Source organism: Amblyomma mixtum, chromosome 1 (assembly GCF_055824585.1).
Source record: "Amblyomma mixtum isolate Tamu chromosome 1, ASM5582458v1, whole genome shotgun sequence".
Classification (NCBI taxonomy): Eukaryota; Metazoa; Arthropoda; class Arachnida; order Ixodida; family Ixodidae; genus Amblyomma; species Amblyomma mixtum.
This window is the reverse complement of record NC_143012.1, coordinates 154,806,131-154,821,721: the sequence shown is the minus strand read 5'-3', so window position 1 is coordinate 154,821,721 and position 15,591 is coordinate 154,806,131. Positions and strand designations below refer to the sequence as shown.

The 15,591-nt window shown below is 49.2% G+C and overlaps 1 protein-coding gene across 3 annotated transcripts in view; it reads left to right on the top strand.

Moving 5' to 3' along the window:
• Liprin-beta (liprin-beta 1) overlaps positions 1 to 15,591 on the top strand; it is a 52,370-nt gene that overhangs the window by 24,708 nt on the left and 12,071 nt on the right. For all 3 annotated transcript variants that reach the window (XM_089558369.1, XM_089558361.1, XM_089558355.1), the window contains 8 exons: positions 4,851 to 4,962; positions 5,818 to 5,940; positions 6,663 to 6,810; positions 8,937 to 9,146; positions 9,380 to 9,505; positions 12,138 to 12,266; positions 12,437 to 12,625; positions 14,530 to 14,697. In XM_089558369.1, the coding sequence (XP_089414495.1) occupies positions 4,851 to 4,962; positions 5,818 to 5,940; positions 6,663 to 6,810; positions 8,937 to 9,146; positions 9,380 to 9,505; positions 12,138 to 12,266; positions 12,437 to 12,625; positions 14,530 to 14,697 (1,205 nt within the window). The remainder of the gene's footprint in view (positions 1 to 4,850; positions 4,963 to 5,817; positions 5,941 to 6,662; positions 6,811 to 8,936; positions 9,147 to 9,379; positions 9,506 to 12,137; positions 12,267 to 12,436; positions 12,626 to 14,529; positions 14,698 to 15,591) is intronic.

Below are 15,591 nucleotides of genomic sequence, written 5' to 3'. Positions count from 1 at the left end.
AAATTCATATTCTGGAATCTCATTATTCACAGAATTGCGTCACACCATTTACACTTCCTTGTTCTGTTCTTGCTAAACTCATCAGCTGGGCAGAGTCAGCGTGCTTAAAAGGGTACAGACACAAAATTTCGAACTCAAACAAACAGTGCTGTTTATTTTATGGGTGTAAGGAGATGCCTTGTGGCAAGTTTCACTTGCAGGTGTTGAGTGGAACATAATTTAATATGATTTTTATGTTGTCCAAGGAACTGCTGTGCGTTTCCTCTCACATCGAGTGGCATATCAAGGTACACTTGCCCCAATCACTGTGACGTCAACGAACCCTGCGGTTGTCCTCGGGAACAGCCATTGCTTGCCGGTGACGCTGGCGTAATCAGCGTAGCGGTAGTCCAGGTTGGCCATTCGAACATAATTTCAGAGTGCGCTTCAGCACTGACACCGACCAAGACCAAAACTTACGGTACAGGATCGTTTGTAATTAATTATTAACGCTGTGCACTGATGTTTTCTTGAATACTAGGCCCATAGGCCTTTTTCAGGCAGAAAACAAACTCCCCATAACTTCGTTTCTGTACCCTCTGTCTGCAGTGATGTATAAGGGGTAGAACTTTGCTCTTTGAAGGCAACTCTGAGAAATGAAGGTCATTGGTTATGTGACCTGACAGAACAGTTTGTTAACATCGCCTCAAGAGGCAGCCTTTGTATGGTAAGCCTAGCTGTTCTGTGAACCAAGTCCTCCCCCCTAGTTTCGACGTTCACAGTGGATGTGCAGGTTAGGGTTTTTGCCATGCTTTCAACCTTGTGCAGAAGTCAAGGCGAGGTGGCAGCATTAGCTGTGCTCTGTCAGTGCGAAGTTTAAATGGTGAACTAATTAAAAGTGTAATTGTGTTCAATCTGTCAATTTTCCGGCATGCCCAATGGAAAGCAGCTCCTCACTTGTTTTCCCTGTTGTCTCTGAACTGTCTGCGAGGCATGCAGTGTTTGGGGTTCTCCTGACTGTGCTGTTGTCTCTCTCGCATGTTTTTCTTTGTTTTGTTTTCTCGTTGTCTCGAATCTCCTATTGGCTGATCGACTCGTATCGAACTTCTTGGCACCCTCTCTCTGGAACAGCTGGGCAGAAGCCAGCTTCCAACCTTTCATTTTTTCCACACTGTCTTGCCTTGGCTGGTGGTGTCTCTTGTTAGCCCCAGTGTTTCAGGTCAAAGGGGCGTAAGTACCTTTTGTTTTTTCGTGAAGGTAGGAGAGCAAACAGGAGTAAGTGCGAAGACAACTGAGAGAAAGTAGTAACTAACGTGAAAATGCTAATTCAGCATGCATGCCACAAGTGTGTTTTGGCAGCAGCGATAGCAGTGATAGCAGCATTGTGCACTGAATGGTTGTCACGTCAAGAATAGGCATCAGTGTTGGCTGCGCATCATTGAAAGGTGATGACAAACTTTCGAGGTGCGGTGCCAGTAATGCCTATGGCAATCCCGAACAGTTTACAAACAGTTGCATGCAGCTACAATCATTTCAGAGATCTGGTTGCTTCCCATGTGACATGATGGATGTGTGCAGGTGATCTTGAACAAAGGACAGGAAAAGAAACGAACATTGCAGAGCTTCAGCAGCATTAGTAGACCTTTCATTGGACAACAGTCTAGTAACACGCTATTCCTTCTGTATTGCACAATGGGTATTGCATATTTTATCTAGTGAACAGCCAGTGAAAGGAGAACTCACTACGGGATGACTGTGTTTTGTGAACTTGTATTTTGTGCAACCAGGTGAATTCAGTGATCAAGCTTACAGAAATTGCATTTGTCATCAACTGATGGCTACTCATGCACCAACGAAGGGAACGCCTTAAAATTAAATAGTGCCTACCAGCTTTCCCTGCCCGACGAGTAACTTGCCGCAAGCCAGCACACTGGTGTATTCTGAGCAACAGAAGACCCAAGTATCCAACAACAACAAGTGTATTGATACTGCTGGACAAGCACGAAAACAGTCCTACTACTGGCACACGATGGTGTGCTAATGTCCAAGCCCCTCGATGCTACGGCAATGAGCGAATCGCTGCAGCCACGGCAGGATGCTTCACCAACTTCAGCTTATCACGGTAAAGTTGACAAGGCTGCTGGCGGTGCATGGCTGCTCTTCTAGCACAAATTGGTGCTGACGCCCAAACAAACAATTCGACGTAACTGCGAGCTCAGCATATCGTTTCATCCTTGTCTTTTAAGCGATACAAGGTGTGTTGTGATACAAGCGATCAGGCTGCTGGTGCCGTAGCCACCCATGCCAGGTCCCGCTTCTGACTTCGCTCGCTGCCAGTGGACCAATCCGGCAAAGCTGAGAAAGACACCGCTTTCGCAGGCTTGATCCAGGAACACCGTAGTGGCTGGCCCACGCCACTGGGACCACGATGCACACAGGCAGTGCTACTCTGCTGATTCCTCTGGTGGGCCACTTTTGTGGCCACTATGTAGCTGCCACCGTGATCACCTGTGTGCGAGCCATGCTCCTGGCGAAGAACTTGTCAGACACACCAAGTAGCATTACCCTTGGGGTGCACTTTGTGGGTACATGAATGACAGTGGAATCATGCGCAGAGCCTACGGGAAGGGAGGCTGTGAACCCACATAGCTTAGATTTCGAGAAACCAGCAGGGCTAATGGAATTAACTTTGATGAAAGGTTCAAGTATTAAAGGTATCATTTCACACTATCAGCAAGTGTTTCCAAGTTGCTAGTAGACCAAGCCAGTGCATTTTAAGCTATGAATCATAGCAGTGTTCATGATGAGTATTCATGTAGTTTCTTTTTGGTCAACTAAATTAGCCAAGTAACCATAGTTGGCCACCTAATCGAATTTTTCTAAAGCAGTGATGCCTCTCGTGGGAGATTTAACATGATAGCAACTAACCTGTGCTTTGAGTTCAATGATGCATGAAGTTGTCTATGTTTGTGCTGTGTTTGTTAGTGAGCTATGGAAAGAAAAATGATAGGTGTAACGTTGAGAGATCGGAAGGGGGTGGAGTGAATCAGGGAAGAAGCGCGGGTTAATGACATCCTGGTCGAAATTGAGAGCAAGAAATGGGCTTGGGCAGGGCATGTAATGCGAAGGCAAGATAACCACTGGTCCTTAAGGGTAACGGAGTAGATTCTAAGAGAAGGCAAACGTAGCACGGGCGAGCAGAAAGTTAGGTGGGAAGATGAGATTAAGAAATCTGCGGGAATACGGTGGCCGCAAATGGCGAAGGACAGGGTTAACTGGAGAGACACGGGAGAGGTGTTTGCCCTGCAATGGGTGTAGTCAGGCTGATGATGGTGATGATGGTGCACGGTTATGCTGCAGTGGTAGCCCTTGCTGTGGCACCCCTCCTAGCGGCACAACTCCTGGAGTCAGGTCAGGCACCCCACAGGGAAAAGCATTTTGTTGTTCACACCCACTATGCAGAGCAGGATTTGCCAGCATTTTGTTTTTTTTTCACGCTCTCACTCGGCCATGCTGATTGCTCAGTTGAATGACATTGCAGCGGGTCGACTGTTAACCCCTAGGACACGGTCCCCTGTTTGTGGCATTTCCTTGGTGGGTTTTGTGGGCATGGCATAGCCCCAGGCCCATCACATGCGGTGCTGGGGTTCTAGAAGTGCGGTGCTGGGCCCGGGACTGCACTGTGTGCCCAGTGCAGAAAACTGGCAGCATTGATTTAAAGGCCCTGATAAGCTGGAATGAAGCCACTGTATGCATCTGGTCTTGTTGTTTCTTGCTCGAGAACTGCCTGGTTGTTTAACAGTGTTGTTCTTTGTCTAAATGGGAGCAGCTGCAACAGACATGCTTCATGAGTCGTAATTTGAGGACACCACGTTTAGTTTGGTGATTCACATTGTGAGTCGACGTGTTCAGGCTGAAAGCGGTGGTGTGTGGAATAGTGGTGTTTGTTGTCAGCATGGATAGAATGAATGTGAAGGAGGCCCGAATTCTGGCGAGAAGGAAGTTCTGGAAATCATATGTCTCTGGAAAGTATAAAAATGGCCGATCAGCCACCAATTTGTGCATTTCACTGGTCATACAGTTATCTAGCAGCAGGTGTTAGCATGTTATCAGTTTGGTTGTAAATGCAATAGTGCATTCTTTCTTTTTTTTTTTTACGGGTGGGTTGGGGGGCACAGTTTTTCTGCTACCACGTCACTACTTCGCACTTGTTGTACTCTAATCAAGCACCTGGCCATGAAGAGGAGCTGTGATGCAAAACAAAGGTGGACAGAAAGGTTTTTTTTTTTTTTTTTTTTCAGTGCACAGTAAGTGCAGTGAAAATTCTGGAACACTACAATATCGATCATACGAATCATACGAATCATACGGGTTTGTGAAAAATTTTCATATCATCCAAACCGAACAGAAGTGTGGGAAACAGATTCACACATATCTATTTTCGGCTGATGGAATTTATTTACGGTTGCTTGCCACCGCTGAATTGCAACATTGGCACTATGTGTGCCAAGTGCCATCACTTAAGCCGCACGTAGTTCTAGAGGCTGCAGTCGCAACTAACGCATTCATGTTGTCCGTGGTGACGTGAGAGTGTTAAGAACACCTGAACTTCTGCACACTGAACACAATGCACTTCATCCGGGCAATTTTGCGAATGCGTATCGTCCCAAAATTCTTAATCAACCGGGATCATGTCATTGAGGTTCTACCGTAGTACTTTGCTTATCTCAGAGGTCTGTTTATGTCTCTACACCATTGCTCTGGCTGCACCAAAGACACTCCTGGAAGCTGGTCGTATGTATGTTGTTTGCGAGCAAGATGAGTTGGCCGAACTGGGTGCAGTGGTGACGCCCTGTCTGCCCACTGTGCAGCCCAGCCCGAGCTGGTGGTGGCCCGTCCAGGCTGCCCCACGTACTCCCCCCCTTCGGCCGCCTCCACCCTCAAGCACAGCAAGGGACGGGGTCTCAAGAAGATCTTCGGAAGGTGCGTCTCCTTCTCCCCTGATTACCCTCGGGTACACTGAAGAGGGGCAGGGTGTGGAGTCACAGTGAAAGGGCCCAGGTCCTTTCTCTCTCTGGGTGATGCATGACTGTTGCAAGGAATGGGAGACGAAGTTTTTTCACTGTCCTGCTCAAAGCGTGCGAGCGTAGTACTTGGAGTACACCTGGCTGGGAGAGCTGTGAGGTGAGGCATTTCCATATCTACAGCGTGATAAACGGGACATGATGAGAAGAAACATGTGAAGACGAACACAGCGCTGTGTTTGTCGTTACTCGTTTCTTCTCATCTTGTCCCGTTTATCGCGCTGTAGATATGGAACATCGTCACCAACTCGCCCAACAACTTACCTCGTGTGAGGCATTTGCCCTGTCCTGGGCAAAGTAGGGACGTCACCTGCCCTAGCTGTGCGGCAGTGCCCTGTGGCAGGTTGAGAGCTTCCACTCCAACCCTCTCACCCTGTCAGAGTCCAGGAGTTCCCTCTCTTTAAATCTCTAGCTGTATCGGGGAGATTTATTGGGGTTTGTGATGATCTCGCCACCGTACTGGGATGTCTGTTGGAACCAAAAGCTACGAGTGTCATGCATTCGGGATCTTGTGGTCACCTGGGATCAGGTGTTTTGTTTCTTTGCGCTCTCAGGAAATTGGGAGTAGGGGGAATGGTAGAGCAGTTTTTGCCTTGGGAGAGGGGGATGACTCTGGCAGTTCTTGTTTAAACAGTGCTTTGTAGCCCCCTCTTGACGAGACTTCGTTTCTTAATGCAGCCCTAACACTTACGCATTCGGTCTTGCATTCTTGGTTTCGTTGGCTGCTGGCTAACGCACCTGGCTGTGCGTGCAGGCTAAGGCGCAGCAACTCGCACACCATGGACGTCTCGGACAGCTTCCAGCGTGGAGGGCTGCGGGCAACCACGGGTCCACGGCTGGGCTGGACACCCATCACCGTCCACAACAACCACAGCTTGTGAGTGTGACCTGCCTCGCCCTTTTTTTTCTTTTGAATTTGTTGATGGCTTCAACTCATCTTGAAACTTCGCTTGTCGTCTTCACTTGTAGTATTTTCTGTCCTGAATGACAACACTTGTACGGCCGCTGCGGTGGCTATGGCACTGGGCTGCTGACACGAAAGACGCAGGTTCAATCCCGGCCGCGGCAGTCGAGTTTCGATGGATGCGAAATTCTAGAGGCCCTTGTACTGTGCGATGTCAGTGCACGTTAAAGAACCCCAGGTGGCCAAAATTTCCATAGCCCTTCATTACGACATCCCTCATAGCCTGAATCACTTTGGGACGTTAAACCCCATAAACCAAACCTATCCTAGATAGATGTACCATTAACTTGGGAACAGCGCAGTGATTAGCTTACTGCAACCTTTAAATTCAACACAGTGTTCACATAAACACGCAGTGCCGGACATCTAAACGTTTTAATCAGTCAGTCAGCCCTACATTGCATCAGTCAGCCCTGCGCACAACACATGCATTGTATGCCAACTCGCAGAGGATATGAGTCCCACCATTTAATGTGACTCCCTTTATTGCAAACTCCACATTATTAGAGCCAGTTGTGAGTTCCCCATGATGTTTTTCATTTTTAGTCCTAGCCTGCGTAGTGAAGTGTGCAACTTCTGTAGCCCGTGTAGCCTGTGCACCTGCAGTGTGTGTTTCCTCCTCCCCCCCCTCCCAGCACGGACAAGCCCGTGAGTGAGTGGGGTGCGGACACCATCGGCCACTGGCTGGAGCGGCTGGGCCTGGCCGTGTACGGGGACAGCAGCAAGCCCTTCCTCAGGGACGGCAGCCGCCTGCTCAAGGTCACCGCCTCCGAGCTCGAAAAGGTGGGCCTCATCACTGAATTGCTAGGCAGTCCTCCTCTGGCATCTAAAATGAACTTAGTATACTAATGGCATCCTCCCTTGCACTGCATTTGCTTATAACTCAGCTGCGCGTTTTTTTGAGTGCCATCTTGTGAGAAGCGAGGTGCACGTCTTTTAAGTGGGGGTGATAAAATACGCAGTGTGGCTTGAAAGACAAGGTGCATTTTTTTTTTGTGCACGTAGAGTGTGCAGAGTTGTTGAGGGCAGCACTACTATGCAGGTCACACTGTGTTGTGTGTGCCTCATCCCTGTTTGCTTGATTTGATTTATTCAGTACCTGCATCGCCGTTTAGTCCTTACAGCAGGGAGGATTACATTTGAAGTTAGAAAGGTTCTGGAAATTATTTACATACACTCGAAGAAGCGAGGTAAGAAATACGCAACGGATGTAATTTATGCAACATCAGGAAGAAGAAGATTCCAGGCATGCCCTGTCTGGATGAAAAGAAAAGGATGGGATACTGAGAGACGTCTTCTTTAAAAGCAAATTTTCTGACCTGCAAGGGGTGATCTTGTCCTTGGGATACATATACAATAGAACCTCTATTATACGACTTTCAGGGTATCTTGCGAAACTTACACAAGTGACACACTTGCGTAATAAACACGTCCGCTACTCTGGCTTTCAAATATAATTAACACTCTTTTTCCTGTGTCCCTGTGTGCTATAAAAGCTTCCGTAATTGTTCTGCAAGAATTAGTTCCGAGACTCTGCGCAGTCAGGGTTTTCAGTTTTGAAGAGGCAACTTTGAACGAATGCGAGTGCTGCCATCACTGCGCGTTAAGTAGATGTCATATGCGCCTCAAAAATGATAATTTGGATGACTCACCAGAATTATGGCTGCTCTGACCCTTTGAAGACTTTTTTGCGGCACTCAGTACGTTTATGCCAGCAACATGTCTTTCTGTTCAGCCTGTCACTCTGCGGCAGCAGTGTCTGCACTAGGAATTCACATCACAAAGGGAGAAAAATAAACTCGATGTTCGCTGGCGGTGCACTTTATGCAGTGATGTGTGGCCCGCCAGGTGACAGCATACCGCTCGCTCCTGCGTCACGCGATGTCTCTAGGCCTAACGTTCCGCGCTGAAGCCCGAACACAAAGTGCTTTCGAACTATCCACCAGTGATCATAGAAATGTCTAATCTTGTCACTGCCTCTGCAATAACTTCATGCTGGTATGAATATACAGTTGATTTCCCAAATGCCTTTGTCAGCAAGGTGCGCGGAAAACTGACCAGGCAAGCCACCTCCAAGTCGTCGGCAGAACCATCATTAAAAGCCGTCGTGCACTCAATTGCATCATTGTGTGCTTGTCTCCGCCTTGATTCAGATCTGCAGCATTCCGAATGGTTCCCGCCAGCTGTTGTACAAAGTGGGGCATGCATATTTTTCATTTGCATAATCAAGGCTTTTACTGGATTTTCCTTATGGGAGATTTGCAGGGCCCGCTCAAATTTGTCGTAAAATGCGGGTCAGTGCATGAACGGGAGACACCTTATTGGGGTTCCACTGTGTACAAAGGTGGTTCCATGTACTTCTCATGACTAATGTAAAAGAAACTTTAATCATAGATTTCTTCTTTGAGCCTTTAAGTCCTGCCACTGGAGATTATTTTTAGCCTCTGTTGCTGTGAGAAGACCATCTGGAAATGTTCCGCCAGGTGGAAGCAACATTGCCCCGTATTGGAATAATTTGCTTGCAAGATTTGGCAGTCGATGCAACAATCCACACCATTCCACTACTGTGCACCCTGTTGCCCGTAGGTGCAACTTCTTTGCACCAACTTGCAGCTCCAGATTGCAGCTGGCATGCATATCTGAACTATGCATGTCATCATTCGCAAAACGAATGTGGCCCCACCCAGCTTGCATGGTGCATGCACTGAATCCATTGATGCACTGGTGGTTTGTATATCAACACGTGGGTGGCATCACTGGCCTTCAAAAATGAACTTGAGCTTTGTACAGATTTGGCAAGAGGCTTCACTGCCACAGTCGGCGGTAATACCTCTGAAGCCAGACTCACTTTCAGCGTGCCTTTAGTTCACTTTAGACAGTGTAGTTGATGCGGAGGTGTGCCTTGTCAGGAGCTGGGCATGCGCCACCCGCTGCACCGCAAGAAGCTGCTGCTGGCTGTGGAGTGCCTGCGGCCCGAGGCGAGCGAGCTGAGCCGGGCGGCCGCCACCCTGGACGCGGCCTGGGTGCTGCGCTGGCTGGACGACGTGGGCCTGCCCCAGTACAAGGACGCCTTTGCCGAGGCCCTGGTCGATGGGGCCGTGCTCAACGCCCTCACCGTGGTACGACTCTTTTTTTTTCAATCAATCTATCAATCAATCAGTTTATTTTCAACATCAACGATGTTGAGAGATCACAGACAAAAAGCCTCAGTGTGGGCTTGACAGGGTCCGTGGCGAGGCATGGATTGGCTTAAGCATGGACTTGGCTTAGCGAGGCATGGATTGAAAAGTTGACGCTGTTGCGTGCATTGCACCCCCCCCCCCCCCCCCTTTCGCTGGATGCCATGCTGCAGGAGGACCTCTTGCGACTGAAGGTGACCAACCAGTTCCACCACCTGAGCATGAAGCGGGGCATCCAGGTTCTGCGGCTGAACCGCTTCGACCCCAGCTGCCTCAAGCGCCGCTCGCTGCCTGACGAGGCAAGTGCACTCTCCCCTACCATATGAGCGCCCCGTTAAACTTGTGGTGCTTTCACAAAACTGTCTTGTCACTAGATGCAGACGATTCTGTCCTTGCCTGTAATTTGATATGCATCATCATCATCATCAGCCTGACTACCCACTGCAGGGCAGAGTCCTCTTCCACGTCTCTCCAATTAACCCTGTCCCCGTAAACTTCGTAAGGGAGTGAGGCAGGGAGGTGAAACCCAACTGGAAGAAGCGTCTGTCGATGACGGGGTGGCTCAGGAAGCTTGCGGGTTCTGTGGCCGTACATAACCATGGTGCACGGGGTGGGGCCTTCTTCTGAGTCTGGAAGTGGAGAGATGTTGGGTAGCAGTGCGGGAGCAGGCAAGGCTTGTGGTGAGGCCAGAATCATGACCAGCGCAACGGCGTCTTCGGTGACTTCCGTCGCCTGCGTAGGATGTGGTATGATGGACGCGGCGTCGCCGGTAGGCTTACCGCGGTGTCTGCCACTTCGTATTGTCAAAAGAGTGCTCCGTGGTGAAAAAAGTTCTGATTCCCTAAATATGGGTGTTGGATGCAAGCTGTGAACTTGCTGGGAACGATGTTGAAGATATTTTGGGGCTATGGGCGAAATTTCCAGCCAATTGGGGCAGATGGGAGGGAGCTCGATGTGAGGCGGTCTGCATCCGCTAGGCGCGTTCCAAATCTGCAGCAGCTGTAGGAGGACATCAAACCTCAGGTGGATGAAAATATTTGGAGAAGCTCACTGCATGAGCCATTCCTTCGGCTGAAATTTAATTCCGACTCTGGGCTCCTGCCATGTTTTGTTGTCATGCCAGGCTTTCTGCAAGTTTGGTATAGCAGTGAAGCATATATAAATTTATAATGCCAAAACCACTTAAGATATGTGAGTAAAAATTGCATTCATTCACTTAGTGCTGCCCAATAAGCATGCCAGATTTCATCCCTCTACACCTAAAAATAAAAAATTTCATCTCTGAAAAAAAAAAAAAATTTCTCCTCCTCTATATTTGTTGTGCATGCTGTCATCGCACTCACAGCTTCAGTGGCTGGACAATGTCTGTTGCGACACATTTTTTTCTATTTTTTTTATTTATTTATTCCATACTGCCAGCCGCCTTTTGGTGGCCAAGGCAGGAGTGGGGATACAATTGCACAGTGCTTTGTCAACAGCAAACAACGAAAAAAAGGAAAAAAAGAAGGCCTGCAGGTAGGCAACAAAATTTCTGCCGAACAACTCAATTAATAGACGAGTAACAAACACTTTACATTAAAATACAAAACAGCACGCGACAAGGGCAACACTCCAGAATTGAACCAAATACCCTAACTTGACCGGCTGGGGTTGATTGCAGATAAAAATGTTTCGGCTGACGACAAGGTGACCAGTTCACGAGGTAATGCATTCCAATCAGCTATGGTTCTTGGGAAGAATGACGGCTTGTATGCAGTGGTTCTGCATTTGGGAACTACAATTGTTTTATCGTGTTTGTGCCGAGTTTGTCGTGTTCTGTTGTACTGCATATAAGTGTGAAAGTCTATTGTGGTGTGATTATTGACGATGTCGAATAACATTTTCAAGTGATGCATTTTGCGACAAGATTCCAAGGTGGGCTAAACGGAATGGCTAAGAAGATCAGATATCGATACATGTCTTCCGTAGGCGTTGAAAATGAAGCTTAGTGCTCTTCTTTGGACACGCTCTAAACTTTTGGCATCCGTTTTCGTATGCGGGTCCCATACTACGTCAGCATACTCGACGCCGATTGCTGGCGGCGCATTGTCTGATGGGGCAAGCAAGGCTTTCGCCTTAAAAGAAATTACTCTACATGTCATGCCCTTAACTCATTTTTTAGCGGCTTAAGAGGTGCCTTTCGAACGAAAAAACTACGGTGAAGCAGTTCCATCTTTCGTGAGGGTTGCGCCTGGAGACTTCATGTGAACAGTTTCAGCAATAGTCGACTGATCTTCTATGATGAAGTGTGGTCAGACTAGGAGGGTAGCTCCATCTGTTCCATGATTGAAGGCCTTGCTTGATTGCTGTGCCACCTCTGTACTCCGTTTCATACATAGCAGGCAACGCTGCCAAAGCTAGCGCGCCTGTTCGCGCAGGCTAAGTCTGTGCGGAAAAAGTACTTCTCCATACAGCCAAAGCGAACACAAGCATTTTTCGTAGTGACAAATCTTAAGTGCTGTGGCTAGCACCTCCTGGACTTCGTTTTACCTCTTGCCACATTTTCGTCCTGTGACTCGTCGAGATTTCAAGAAGCAAAAAGTAGTATGATACGCGGTTGGTAGGGCGAATTGCTTCCACTAAATCCACGCCCAAAAAGTAGTTCACTCTCCGTGAAAATTATGGCCAGCGAGCCAGTACACTGAGCGCCTCACAGCTTCGACCGTGATTTTCAATGCTACCACATCGTTTTATACCGCTCTTTGTATTCGTCGAAACAATGACCGGAGTTTCGAGAAGAACGAATGATACGTGACGGAGAAATATGGTTTTGCGTACACACTACTTCAGCAACCTTCACAGTGTTGCTTGCTATGTATGAAATGGAGTATAAGTGAGACGCAGCTGCAGGAAGCTCGGTACTGAGCAGCCCGTTCTCATGTGTGGGTGCAGAGCAAGCAGTACAGCCCGCTGGACGTGTCCCTCTGGACCAACCACCGGGTGATGGAGTGGCTGCGCACTGTGGACCTGTCCGAGTATGCGCCCAACCTGCGGGGAAGCGGCGTCCACGGGGCACTGCTGGTGAGAGCACTGTGCTAGATGGACAGCGTACTCCCTTTTGACTCCCACATAGGCGTATTTGTGTTTAGAGTGTTGCACTGGAGGACGGTTTTGGGGAGGTTCGTATCGAAATGAGCGCTACTGAGAAGCACCTTTCCTGCCTTGGTTTCCCCCCTTCCCCCTTGGGGCAGATCTATGAGGACAGCATGACGTGGGAGGTGTTTGCGGCCGTGCTGAGCATCCCGGGCAGCAAGACCCTCCTGCGGCGCCACCTGTCCCTGCAGCTCAAGCAGCTGCTGGGGCCCCGCATTGTGCAGCGCAAGCGCGCCCTGCAGGCCAGCCCCGACCACGTGCCCCTGTCGCCCGCCGCCAAGGTCAAGGTAGGCACACACAGCAGAACCCCCGCTACAGTAAACTCGGTTATAGTAAGAACTTGGATATAGTCAAGTGAAGTTGCGGTCCCATTTCACCTTCCATAGGTGACTGTACATTTTTAAGCATGAAATGCTTTTAGCTCCCGTTGCCGGCAGTGTGGTGACGTCACGCCGAGACCGAGAGCCAACATCCGGGCTTGAATTCCACACATCCGGGCACTGAAATGAGATCATCCGGGCACCGTACGAGATTTAACAAGACAAGACGAGAGCAAGAGGGGAGCTCCAGGGCGAGAAGGGCTTTTGGCTGAAAAACTGCTTCTGCGCCATCCCCAAGGATGGCGCTGCAGTCCCACACACACGCATGTAAAAGACCGGCCGCTTGGCCTTCAGACGCGCTGCATATACATTCTTGTCAGGCCTGCGTCTCATCGTGTCCGCGTACGCTTCTGCATCGTCCTGCATTCCAATACCACCACCGTCACAGTTGCTTGTTTAAGCCGAGCAATGGAGCCTGATGAAAGGAGAGGTAGGAAACGTCTTGCGGAAAGCAATCGCTTTGCGAGTTATACGCCACAGCAGGAGACTGTTCGCCCCTGCTGACAACGCCATGATTTTGCGGCCACTCCCGAAAGCGACAAGGCCGCCACGGTTCGCGGCTGCCTACCTAAGCCCGCACTATTGCACGCAATTGCTTCGACACAACAAGAAGAGTGTGGTGTGGTGAACACTAGACCCATTTCAAGATTTTGACTAGTACCATCCACAACCAATGTGTTATGCCCATAAACATTTCATGCTTACTCTACTCTCTATTACGGGAGAGGCAGATTTTTTCTTTTTCGGTTATAGTAAATATTTTTTTCGAAGAAACGGCTATAGTATAAAGCGTCCGGCCATGGCGATGTACTTCCCGCGGAAAGATGACATCGCGGTACGCGCGAAGTCTAGGATCGCGAGGCATATAGATACTGAATGCGATAAAACGGCGTATTTTTGGGGCGGCTTCACCACTAACCTCAGAAGCCGCGAGGAGAAGCCAACTTTTCGAAGACCTAGAGGCCGTGAGGCAAAGCACGCAGCGCGCTTGGAAAAAGTGAACCTGGCTTTGTATGTAGAAAGAAGGCAATGCGGGTCTCTGAGAAAGGAAAGCCAGTAAAAGAAAAGGGAAGAAAAGGGAGTGCGTTCATAGCATGGCAGCGTGAAGCACAGGGAAGCAGCGGCAAGAAGCAGAGGCGCGGCCGCATTGCGTAGCCAATTCTGCCACGCATGACTTTGTCGCACACGTTTCTTAACTACTACCTGTAAAATGACGCTGAAGCCACAAAAGACGATGCCGTGATCACGGAAAGCTTTGGTTTTCTCATGGAATCAAACTCGCTCTATTTTGTAGCCGTGTCGTATTAATTTAGCGGAACTGCGGGTTAATGAGGAGCTGAACATTAATTTGCTGGCTGCAATCAAAATTGTCAGTCATGCCTGGCAAGTGCTGGCACTGTGCTCGAGAGAACTGCTTCCATCATGCTGGACTGTGTCATAAGGGCGCTGGAGATGCGAATGTGGCATGCAGCGCAGCATGATAGTGATGTTGCCACGCAGTGGGAAAGATGAGTGATAAGCAAAGACTAACAAAGGGATGTGTAAGAGAACATTGTGGCAGTGTCCCAGCGAAAATGTAGAGGAAGAAATGGACTTGTGCAAGAAGTTTGCATCAAGGAAAAGGAAACATTGCAGGGGGTGGCTTGGGGGGTCAGGTGGGGAGGTGAGATATGGAAATGGGATGCCTGCAGCTGGCGTAGAGCAGAGCTGATTGGAGGCCAGCGGGGGAAGCCTAACCGGTGGAGGTGATGACTTTGACATAAAACGCCCCACGTAACGCTGTGTGCGGATCATTGCGTGTGCGTTTGCAGGCGGCCAAGAAAAGCCCCCTGCGTTGGCGGCGGACCAAGGGTGCGGACGGCTACCTGTGTCCCTTCGAGGCAGACACGCTGGCTGAGGACCTGTCCTCATGCGACTCCTCCGTGGCTGACACCTCCCTCGACGACTCCTTTTCGTCCTCTGGCGGCCGCGGTGAAAAGGTAATGCCCATTCCTCATTTGTCCTGCCCTTTCATGGCGCAGCTTGCAGGCTCTCAGTGCATGGTGTATGTACAGTCGTTTAAGTACAGTTGTTACAAGTACAGTCGTTTAAGTACAGTTGTTACAAGTACAGTCGTTAGGGTCAAGCGTTCATTTATTAATTGTTCTGAAATTATCGGTGACATGCAGAGTTTTTTGTACTTCCTGACTAGTTTCCTTCTTGGCATATAATAACCACAAGCCATTCTCAAACTTCATGTAGAATTAACTACAAAATCTGAATTTTTGTGCAAAAGGTTTGTTCTGTCTCATGGTGCTCACAACTTTACTTGGTAAGGAAACCACTTACGTGGGCAAACCTGGGAGAACGGAGCACAGCAAAAAGCTGAGTGCCAGCATAGTGAGGGCACAGCTGATAGTTTTGGTATGTGACTGGTCCATGCCATCTTTCTGGGAGCCATTAGCACGTCACTCACGGCGTGACTGGCAGTGCTTCACTGGGGACTGTCGCGCAGTCACCAAGCGGTCCGCATGGCAGAGGGGGACTCTGAGAGCCTTTTTTTGTGCAAGAACCTCTCCAATGATGCGTCATGTCCGCACGTCTTTTTCTTGTCTCCTACACGGTTCAGCAGTCAGCACCAGGCTGCAAGGATAGTGTCAGCATCATGTGCTCCCGAAGCACCAAACTGCTCTTGGATGCACCTCTTCATTCACGATACGTGGCGCGCTGGGCATTACTACTCTGGGTCCCGGTGGTCCTGGCTCAGCATGTCTGTGGGCGTCACTCGGTCTTTACCTGATGTTGAGGTATCGGGAGTTTCAGCAGTAGAACGCAGTTTCGGCAAGCAAGCCTTGTGAGTAACTTGTGGCTGTTTGGTAGGACGAGGTCGCCTT